A 12,008-nucleotide genomic window follows, 5' to 3' on the forward strand; every position below is an offset into this window, starting at 1 on the left:
TATTATTATTTCGTTGAAATATTAAATACAGTCTTGTCCTGATGTCAATACGAAGAATTGAGTCTCGCATTTTGATGTTAATATATACGCGAATCTACACGGCGAAAAACACGAGAATATATGGTCGGCTACGCTGAATTTACAAACATAACTGTTTAACGTGATAATTTCAGATGACAGATGGCCGCATTTAGTCGTAATACTTCTATATGAATATTCAAATAGTACATGTGTATGTGTGCCACAAATACTCGGACGGTTTCACGAATACTTTCTCGTTCCTTATACTCACATATGCGTGCTTTTCGCAATGCTCTGTTTGACGAACATACAAATCGTCTATTACGTGTAGTTCCGCGACAGTACGTTTATACTTACTTTCGTCGACTATCGAGTGCCGAAGCCAAATGAGTATCGAAAAGGTGTGACATTTATTCAAGAAAGAACATAAGTATATACCTGGTATAAGTAAAATATAATTATAAAAATACAAGAGTAAAAAATAATCAGTCTTTGCTTACGTCGTTGTTTTAAAGTGATATGTATGAATATAGAAGTACGATTTGTATGTTGTGAATTACCATTACTTTTTGATAATGTGAAATAATTCCTGCGGATGGTTTCACTATAATGCAAATATTTGTTACGAAAGAAAAGCAATGTATAGAGGAAAGTACCCGATTATGAGATACCATATTTATTTTGTGTGATTGCCGGAAGTCTATGGGCAGAATTGAAAAATATAGTAGGTCATTTTGAAGGGAATTTAATAAGCTTTAAGATGCTGAAATGTAAAATTTAATTTAAATATTAATTTTGCTGAAAATTAGAAAAAGGTGAAAAATAAGCTTTCGGCAAAATCGCAAAAGTGTGCTCCTAATATGAGAAACCCCGGGAAATCGCTAATAAAGTGCAAAATACATCAGTATTACTATTAAAAACCTTTATTTAATGTTTCTCAAATACACATGTGATGCAGAAGCTCATTTGCAATAATCGCAAACCCACTTATACTCAATATTGTACCAAATCTTCCCCCTCCACCCTTCCCTCTCAAATCAAGGTCAGCAAAATTCGTATAAACCTTCCCTTAACGTTAAAGTATTTTCTCTTCTTTTATTACTATACAATAACTTTCATACTCCAGCAACCCAGGAGTGCCCTGAGTATCTCATGTTACGAGCACCACGCCTTGCGGTTTCGCGATCACCAAATTTAATCTCTACAATTGAGCAACTCAACATATTCCGTATTTTCCTATTAATACGACCTTACTCTATCGCTGCATGCAGAACTTATTGCCAAATATTTATTAATTAAATAAAAAACAAGGTTTAAAGACTCATATCCATGACACTTGACAACACCCAATTTCACAATTTCTTTCTCTGCAACGACTACACGCACGATCAAACAATGAATTTTTCACTAAATAGGTTTTACCCCAAAGGCAATAAGTTCATGGTGGAACCAACAAATAGGGCCTATTAGTTTAGCAGAAACCTCGCTGTCGCATATTAGGAGCCTATCTCATAATAGGGGACTTTCCTCTATGCAAATGTTGATTTTATCACGGTAATTAATTTAATGATTGGATTTGGGAGCAGGATGACTTGGAGTAAAAACCTCATAGTCGATTACCGAGAAATGATAGTCCCCCATGAGCAACTGATTAGATGCGTGATCCCCGTCGTAACTATGCGGCAGATTGCTGTAGCTCTCTTTGTTGACATTGCAGTTGCTCGATATAAGCAGATCAGCTCCGGCACCGAAGATTGGCCCTATGCTGCAATAGATTACATTAAATCAAAATTATTTTAAGAACGCGGCGGCCAAGATCTTCTGTAAAAATCGCGGCAGTCCTTACTCCGGATGGTAGCAGATCGCGAATGATTTTTTCACGATGTCAAACTTCGTCGGCGGTACGTCTTGATTATTCGTCAACGTGAAAAGGAAACTCTTTTCCGAAGCGATGTATTGCGCCTTCGAGTTAGTTTTACCCCACGGAACATCGCTGAATCCTCCACATATCTCGCCGCGCACTCCCTGAAGTATAATATAAAGACCTTTGTAGCCTTTTGTAGCTAATATAAAAAAGATCTAGATGAAAATTCTGTACTCACCAGCACTATCACGTACGTCGGGCAAACGTTATCGCAGTGCCGATGAAAAGACGCCGCTGAGTAGCCATGAGTCGACGCTCTAGAAGTAATGGACAATGGATTATAAATCGTACAATATGAAATGCGTGACATATTATTGCATTTCCTGCGTATGATAGAATGTAATTTATTTTACGTTTTTTCAATTATTAGATTGTTTTATAAGCATCAACATTTTTTGTACAGTTTCTACAATTATCGATATTCAAAATTGTTCAATAAATTGGTACAATACTATGTACACTCTACCGGCAGGAATGCCTGGACATAATACATATACATATACATGTACATATATGTCATATACATATCAAAATGTTCAGGCATTCCTGCCGGTCAGTGTACAGAGCACTAAAATTCGAGAGAAATTCGATAGAAATAAATTAAGAATGTAGATCGTGCAAGAAGTTCAGCTAAATAGAACAGGCGTATTGTTATACTGATCGTGTTGTCATCTTGTTTCGCTTCTGAAGCATTTTCTGATACTTTTGAAACCTACCGATAGACCAACCGCCAGCCCTGTTTCGACACGCCGTACCACTGATTCAGAACCCGCTGGAAGCCGACCTTGTCCCTGGAAAGGATCTGCGAGCCCGGGAAGAGAAACGGGCTGACTCGCGGCTGCAATCGCTTGTCGGAGCACACCTCCGAGTACTTGCTCGGCAGAGCTGCATACCTATACCTAAAGCGAAACGTCGAGATCGAAGGCGATACCGCCAAACGGTGAGTGCCGCCCCGTTAGATCGTACCTTAGAAATTTCGAGCCGCTCGATCGATCGGGATTGAAAAATTCGTACCTCTCCAACGACATCTCTATCGGCACCGCGCCCGTCGGCTCTACCTCCTCCGCAAACACCTGGCTGTCGATCAACAGTAACCGCACGTGATTTATCACACCGGACAGGTGCTGGCATACCCTCATGCGCTCTTCCTCGGTCCAGTGCTGCGTGGGCTGCGTAACTCCCGCCTAAGAGTATCATGTTTATTAATAAAAAGTTTGTAAAAAAAATCGTCTAATTTCTAATAAATAAATTCGGAGTAGTTTGAGAAGTAAAATAAGACTTAAAAAATAAGCGAACCTGATATTTCGCCCAATTCAAGACAGCCCGCCATACGTCCTCTTCTTCCAAACCGAGATAATCCGACGATATCAATTTCACTAAAGCATCCTTTGGAAGATTGCAGAATGCTGTCGTCTTCACCGTATCCATAGCATTTTCTCCGATAAAAGCGAAACATTTCTCGATAAAAGATGAGCAAGCAGCTTTTCCTCCTAGAATACAAGAATGAACAGGAATAGAAAAAAATGACACAGAATAATTTTAATATACGAGTTTATCCCAGAAAATATTACTGTCAAACGATAGATAATCGTTTAGCTTGATAATCATTTAAATCTTATTTAATGTTAAGTAAAATTTTCTGGGATAAACTCATAGATTTTGGAATCGCTTTAAATTTAAATGATTAATGAATCCAAGAATTTTACAAAAATTTAAAAAATATTTATACATACAATTTAAAACAATTATTCTCAATAATTCTTAGTAAATAAATAGTAAATAAGTATTTTCACTTTTTATAGTATCTTATATGCTCATATCTTTTTGCAGAAAGTTTTTGAATGGCAATCTTTATTAAATTGCTTTGCTTTATGAATACATATTAAACATTACCCTCATAGATATGTTACGTTATTTCTGTATTTTTCTTCGTAGATTATTTTTTATATCCGGATGTTAGGATAGATAAAAATAAAAATGTTTTTGAATATAAAATTATTTAATAATTGTTTATATACATTCCGTTTATCCTGTTTGCTACTTTTACATAGTTCAAGTTTATAGAATGGATTTTCACAAAAATTATATTTCAATGCAACGTATAAAATAAATTTTCTGTGCCTCCAGACAGCACTCACAGTATACAACTATATTACTGAAACTATATGTCCCCGTATGCATGAGTTAAATTAGATATTGGGATGTGTGCGTTTATGTAAAACACCAAGTGATCCTTTTCTCACAAGACTTAAATGTATCTCGCATTCGCTGAGACTCGCAGAAACTTTTATCTAAACAGCAAATACAAATCTCCATTGATACATTCATCAATTCACGCGATACATTTCTTTTAGCACGACTAAAGAGTTATTTTTTTCGCGTTCAACAATCTTCCTGAGTGTTTCTCTCGTGTAGAAGAGACCCCGCGTTCGGAGCCCAGTCACATCCGGCGTCCGTCAAAACTCAACGCCGTGTTGGAGGTTAAGGTTCCTCCTTAGTTCACCGTGGGATTGGTATTCTGTATCAGCGTGATATTGTCGCCCTTCAGCATGATCCTGCCGAGCGGCTTCCGGTTCTTCGTCTTCGTATGGTACTCCTCGGCGTCGTCCAACACCAGGTTCATGTACTCGTCGAAGCCGACGATGTGGCCCTCGATCCGCAGGTTCACGTTCTCGAACAGCCAGACCTGCACGCGCGAGCGATTCTGCAGGTAGCGGAATATCAGGTTGATGGGCTGGACCATCACCTTCTGGACTTTCTGCGGCCCCTTGTACGACATTTTCACGCCGGTACTTGAAAAACTGATTGACGAACAGCGAGCAATGTATCTCGCGTGCGTGCCTTCGGAAGCGTGCTGCGTGGGACGTGGGACGCCGAATAGATTATGGCGGCTGGCGCAATAATATGGGCAATCCGGCAATATGGCGTTCTCAACAATGATGCCAATTGTAACAGCGCTGCTCGACCCTAGTCACTTTCGATCTCGCAAAAATCACCACGATATCAAAAAATATGTACATATGTTCTGATAAATAATTATTAATAATAATTAATTCGACGATTGCTGACCGTTTCTGGCGTTTACGAAAATATATTATCTCAGAAATGTTACTTTGACGTCAAATAGTTGTTGCAATTTATTTGAGTGGGATTTAATTGATCACGTCGTCAATTGGTTAATTTAAAAATTAATTTAGAAATATCTGATTGGCTGGTCCAGTGGAAAAACTCCAGGCACTGGGGGCTGTGAGTGGCTGTGGTCAATCGCAACGTGATCAAACGAGACGCTCCCATTTATTTTGACATTTTGAGAATCGCCATACAATTTATCTGTATTATTTATCTAATATAATATATTTACAAAATATTAATTAATTAAGATTGTAATAAAATTACAAATAAATTTGAACAAAATTTATCAACTGCAGATCTTTGATAATAGTATCATTTATTCATTTTGTCGATATCTGTGATATCCTGATATCTTTCGTTATCTCAGCGTGTTTTGCGTTATTCAAACACTAGTAACTTGCGCTCTTGTCAGATGGCGCCATGTAATACCAAAATGTGTGTGATTTACATTTTATATTTTATCCAACCAATAAGCTTCGTTTCTACAGTTGTTACTTGTTATTAATAAAAAAAATTATATTTTATCGTTCTTGATACATACAAATAGTCCCATCATAAAAATTTTAATTTTAAAGTATACTTTGACGAAAGATTTAAGGCCATTGCACGTAACAAAGTTTTAGTTGTAATCGTAAGGCCATAAGAAAATAGACCAATCACAATCGATTAGTCTTCTCACACTTGAAGAATAATCGAGTGTGATTGGTTTATTTTCTTACGGCCTTACGATTATGACTAAAACTTTGTTACGTGCAATGGCCTTTACGAATGGTGTAACACTCAGGGCCGATTGTTCCAACCCATATTGATAAGCTAAGGGCTGGTCTACAATGGATATGGTAAGTTGTGAGTCGTAAGAATTGACCAATCACAGTCTATTATTCTCCTTGCGGCCGAAGAATAATTAACTATGATTGGCCAATTCTTACGACTTACGACCTACAACATCCATTGTAGGCCCTAATAGTTAAATTATGTCTATCTTTGCCTAATGTAAAGAATAAACAAAGACATATATATGATTTAACTATTATAGGGCTGCGTTCCGATATTCACTGTCAGTACTGAAAATCTATAGTTTACATCACGTATACTATAGATTTTTAGTACTGGCAGTGAATATCGGAATGCAGCCTAAAGCCCGGTCTACAATGAGTTGTATCTTAAGTCGTAAGTCATAAGTGAATCGACTAATCAACGTAAAGTATTGATAAAATGACAACTCAGCAGTCTTCTACTGAACGCGACTGTGGTCACAACAGCGTCGTATCCCTGTCGTAAGTCGACGTCATAAATATTGGCATTTGGCCAATATTTACGACGCGGTTGTGACCACGGTCGCGTTCAGTAGAACGACTGCTGAGTTGTCATCTTACCAACACTCTACGTTGATTGGTCGAGTCACTTATGACTTACGACTAATTAAGATACAACTCATTGTAGACTGGGCTTAAGTAGTTTACTAAAAGGTAAACAACCGGCCTTCAATGGTGTAATTATTGTTATTCTATATTTTATTCGCATCACTATTAAATTAAAATGTGCATTACATTTTTTTCGCCTTTTTTTATAATCAATTTTGAGGTATTTATTTATTTAAATCTTTATAAAGAACGTCGGATAAAACGTCGTTGATCGTTGTAGTTTGCGAGAGAAAAGTATCTATTAATTTTTATCACGAATCTTTCCCCCCCCCCCCCCCCAGAGGCCGATATTCATAGTCGGTTCTTATTTCAAGACCGTCTTAAGTAATGTCTTAAGATGCTATAATACGGCTCTGTAATTGGTTCATAAATTCATAACATCTTAAGATCGTATTTAATTTTTAAATAAAACCGACTATGAAATACCGGCTATGAATACCGGCCCTAATTGTTCGCATTTCCAAATTTACAGATTCGAATATTTGTGCGCGCGTCCGCCCGGCCGCCATGACAGTCTCGTCGACGCTTTCGGTTCGGAAGGCGAACTTGAATGCTCCGCAATTAATCGCAAATTTAATCGTTGAAAGTGGGTAACGAGCGCGAATTTCCGTCGGGAGTGTCGATTAAAGTGATGGGCGATCATCGGAACGTATCGGTTGTCGTGGATCTTCGCGATCAACGCCGTTTGACCGGCTCATTCGGCAGTGCGTCGCGGCTTGAAACCGCGATGCTACAGTGAGTACAGATTCCGATGCGATTGGCACACGAAGATGATTCTTAAGTTTCTTTGAATTAATTCGAAATCTCTCTCTCAAAGTCGAACTAATTTGGTCGATGAAATAATAACAAAAATGCTGACAAGATAGCATCAAAGATTGAGACACTTTAAAAATTAGATGTATCATATAAAAAATTGAATTTTATTATATTTCATATGCACTATTATGTTTAATAGAAAATTTGTTACTAAAGTATATCACATCAATAGATAACGTCAATATGCGAAAGTTTTATCAAGCAAACTTACAATTAGATCACTGTCTAATTCTATCAATTAAAAACGTTTAGATTAGAAAGTATAGTTTATTCTGTAATTGCATTATAAATTGTAGTAAATTGTAATCTTTATAAGATCGTATGTACATACTTATATACATGAGTTAATAGTAATTGACAAAGATCGCGATCATTTTAGCATTATCCGTGGTCAATTGTTTTGTAAATCAAATAAGTTAATTGTATGTATAATACCTACTTGTAGGTCTGCAATAATATCGTATTTCTTACATAATGATGTGCATAGATCTGTTGAAATCTTGTATTTTTATCTTTTTATCTCGCTTTTTATATATTTATAATCGAGATTTTATTTTATCTATTATTTTATTTAAATAAAATAATAATTTATCATAGCGTTTATAAATATATTACTTAATAAAAATCATAATAATGTAACTTTTTATTATCTTTGTTTTTTGTACTTTTATTTTGTTTTGATTTGTTTTGATTTTACGATAAAACATGTATTTTTACGAAATATATCCCTTATAGAAATTTAATACTGCAAGTGATTTTTTGGCTAGTGATTAATCATTTAAAAGCACTATTAAAAGCACTATTAACAGTATTGTAGTGCTTTTAAATGATTAATCACTAGCCAAAAAATCACTTGCAGTATTAAATTTCTATAAGGGATGTTTTAAAGAATATTTTTTATTCTCTACTATGTTGATAATTCTATATTTGATTTAATAAACATAAATAATATGCAGTGTACAGAAAAAGAAATTTCCTTTTATTAAATAATATTTTATGATTATTTTAATTAATATATAAATTTTTATGCATTTTTAATTCATATTTCGTATTTCATATGATTAGAATGAATGCTGTGGATCTGTACCACGCTACCAGAAATAGACAGCAGAACGTGGCAGGTAGCAAGAAGGTATTTTTCGTTCGTTGCCGTGAGTAAAATTATTCCATACATTTTGCATTTTGCATATGCGTGAATTATGATAATAGAATTGAAAAGTCGAAAATGCACAACATGCGACACATAAATGTTTCTATCGCATGTGCAAAACATAAATATACAGATCTTTAAATATACCTGGAACTCGTTCTTGGGCCTCCAAAGCGGCAGTTAAAAGTGCACACGCGTTTCCCGGACTTAAAGTAACAGACACGTGTTCCTCACAACTTCTCCAAAGTTCTTCTATACCAAGTTCTTGCGCCAGACCCAGCATTTCGAAAATTCCACTATCTTGTAGTATTATCTGCAATCAGTTAAAAGAAAACTTATAGTCACCATTATTTTATTTCAGTGTACAGTATAATAATAGACTTATAAAACTTTGTCACGAGATCTTATTATTTAAAATAGGTAAGATTTGGAAATATATATATTCTATGTGCACAATAATATGCACAATAATTATAACGTAACATCAAATTTTGAAAGATTCTATCAGAAAAAGAGACAGGATTAATTGTTTTACAAAATATGTTAAAAATCATAAAATTTTATTGATTTTTGTATAAAGATAAAACTCTGTGAGGGAGCGTTAACAAGACAGTGTTACAAAATTATCTATATTTAATATACAGGGTGTCTGTGCACTCAATGGCAAAACTGGTGCAAGTGGCACATGAAAACAAGCCGAAAATATCTAATAAACATATGTCCAAATCCAAAGGGTTTCAGCGTTATAGGGTATTGAAGTTGCTTTCGGAAGAAAACATAAATTGACGTAAATGTTGTTTAATGTTCTTTATTCTGTTTAAAAGCTGCTGTACCAGTTTTGGCACTGACAATCAGTACACAGACACTCTGTATGGATAATTTTGCTTCTTTTAGATGTCTAATTTTGCTGACTGAATGTAAAACTATTAAATACCACAACTAATACTTACCATACCGGTGTAGATGTAACGAATAAACTGGCGGAATGTTTCCGGATGCGCGTGTGGCATTCGCACCGGTGTTGGATTACCGGCTGTGCCGATTCTCTTGGCGGCCGTGAAGTTCTTACATCTGCAAAATAATTTTTGACAATGTCTGTCGAAATGACATGTCGACATTTCGAATACAATCAACTCTATGTATGTTTTCTTAAAACAAATAACGCGTCTTTCCGCCATTGCTCTACATGTTACTTTTCACGCGATGTTTTACACGTAACAAAAGGGCTTAATTGACTTCGTCATGAAACTGTCGAGACATACAAAACCGTGGTACAGCGCGGTAGAAGTGTGCTTTTCCCCTATCCTTAGAAATTAATGGCAACCTTCAGAAGCACCCTCACGCCTCGTGTCCCTCTGCGTTAGGATGGGAACAAGATAGTGGAGAATGCGTAGATCAAGAGAAACCCCATGTCGTCCATTAATTGTTCGATCTAGACCCTTCGAATGGTACGAGAAATTACGCGCTATTGGTGTAATAAACGCGAAAATATGCGTGGGATGTGACTGAAATTGGTCGCCAAACTTTGGCAGCATATTCTGCTCATCTTAAATTAAATAAAATCTATCTGAAGGATGCATTTCTGTAAGATGACGGCTTTGTCGATGTTTTTATTGTTATTTAAAACCAAAGATAGTTTTCCTCTAAATATGAATAGGCTATTTGAATTTTATGCTGGTAAATATTAAGCTTCTATTTTATTATTATTTTATCGATAATAAATTATGCGAAATTATGAGTCACACAAAGCAGACTCAATTTCAAATATTGTTATCGCATTTGTGTAAAATTCTGACACGATACACGAGTCAAATTTGTTTCACATTTGTTATCCAAATCGAGAAGCATAATATTGCAAGATAAATTGAAACGAGGGCTGACGCAACGTATAATTAAATAAAACTCGAATAAACGTCGTGCCTAGAAAAATACAGTCCGACTTAATAGTATCCTACTCGATATGTCGAATTGAAATTGGATTTAAGAGGTGGATGGTTTTCTAGTAACGAGAAAGAATGAGAAGTGAAGTTACAGGTTCCAGTCGACAGACGAGCGTAAATTGATTCGTTTTTCAATCGACTCAGACAGGCTTTGTTTTTATTCCGCGTAGTCTTAACAGCGTTAATTAGTTTTGCCAGACAGTCTTCTATAGAAAGAAAAAGAAACCAATGATAATTTATGCTTTCAATAACGACGCTTGAAAGTTAAATCCATTAATAGTCCTTATATTATTCTCCTTGCCTGTTATCCTGCGAGCACTCGTCACAAGCATTTTCTTTATGGAAGTTACCCCTCCCTATGCCATAATTTTTTTTTCACAAAGAGAGCTTTGTAAGATTATCTGGCTAACATTGATTTCAGATTTATCTTTTCAACTTTTTATTTTACGCGTATAAATGTATATCGTCTAGTTTAATATTCTTTCGCGATAAAAGATAAACGATAAACCTGATTAAAGAAATACAATTACGATCTAACTGATATATGCGTACGAATTAATATGTATATATCATAACATATCATACTCACTGTAATGTATTAGTATTATACACGTATTGATATTATTTTTGTGTTAGCGAAAGAAAAATTATTCACCAAATGCAGGTTGCATATCATGTGGCAATCAATTCATGTTACAAAGAACATCTATATAACTTGCTATTACTATTGTAGAATAATATAATGAATATTTTCCTATCTAGAAATGCATCTATAAATCTATAATAATTGGAGAGCTACTCTTAAAAAAATTTAACAGGATTCTAAAGCGCCGAGCGATAGGGCAAAGTACATCGGCGCTTTCCATCGAATCAAAAAGAACTGTGTCAAAAGACACGTAGGCGAAACAGTCTTTGAAGTCTAGCGTGAACTAGAGAAGCACGCAAAATATATGAAACGTCTAGGTCGCGTGAAGAAACCAGAGATAAAGTGGATGAAAAGCGCGAAAATATAGCCGAGCGTTCCGGTCTCGGTTAAGCTGAGCGTTTTCGACGGACGTGGTAAAAGTTTCGAGCTCTTGACGCGAAACACGAGAGTGTTGACGATGCGTACGAAATCAGGGAAGGGTGAAACGATGTTTATTCAAGTAAGTTTTGTAAATCATGGTTTTACACCAGAAAATATCACGTAGGAAATTGTCCTTGTGCTAAAATTATAAAAAATTATTTTGTCATCTGGCGAACTAACCACTCATATATCTAAATGGATTATAAAGTTTTGCAATTTATCTAACATTTTCACATACAGTCGTGATCAATTGTAAATAGCTTCACTTTAGTACTCAGTCACAATTATTGAAATTAAAATTATTGTAATGTAATTGCCTAAACGCAATTATAGTGCTATAACATTTTTATAATCCTCTTCAAACAGATTGAAAATATAGTTATTCGTTTTGCAATATATCGTAATATATCGTAAAAACTCGCGCTTAAATGTTGACACGGATTTGCCCCGCTATCCGAAAGTAGAACGTTCCTATGAAACCTTTCGTAAGCTGAAATGGCGTAAAGAGAAGACGCAATTACCATTAATTTATACG

General features: G+C 35.5%; 2 protein-coding genes across 2 annotated transcripts; both read right to left on the reverse strand.

Moving 5' to 3' along the window:
- Positions 1-766: 766 nt before the first annotated feature.
- LOC112459179 lies at positions 767-9,538 on the reverse strand (the record flags this gene model as incomplete). Its single annotated transcript, XM_025023186.1, has 8 exons — positions 767-1,786; positions 1,868-2,046; positions 2,124-2,202; positions 2,662-2,844; positions 2,912-3,129; positions 3,242-3,435; positions 8,615-8,780; positions 9,418-9,538. Coding segments are annotated over 8 exons (1,342 nt in total), but the record flags the coding sequence as incomplete, so codon positions are not given.
- LOC112459175 (probable small nuclear ribonucleoprotein E) lies at positions 3,926-4,840 on the reverse strand. The gene has a single exon (XM_025023176.1). The coding sequence runs from the start codon at positions 4,722-4,724 to the stop codon at positions 4,440-4,442; it is 285 nt and encodes a 94-aa protein (XP_024878944.1). The 5' UTR covers positions 4,725-4,840; the 3' UTR covers positions 3,926-4,439.
- Positions 9,539-12,008: the final 2,470 nt, after the last annotated feature.

The sequence above is a fragment of the Temnothorax curvispinosus genome, unplaced genomic scaffold (assembly GCF_003070985.1).
Source record: "Temnothorax curvispinosus isolate PA1 unplaced genomic scaffold, ASM307098v1 QBEX01009580.1, whole genome shotgun sequence".
Taxonomy (NCBI): Eukaryota; Metazoa; Arthropoda; class Insecta; order Hymenoptera; family Formicidae; genus Temnothorax; species Temnothorax curvispinosus.

Excerpts from the sequence above, each read along its gene's own strand:
- LOC112459175 (XM_025023176.1), bottom strand. The coding sequence starts at position 4,724 with ATGTCGTACAAGGGGCCGCAGAAAGTCCAGAAGGTGATGGTCCAGCCC.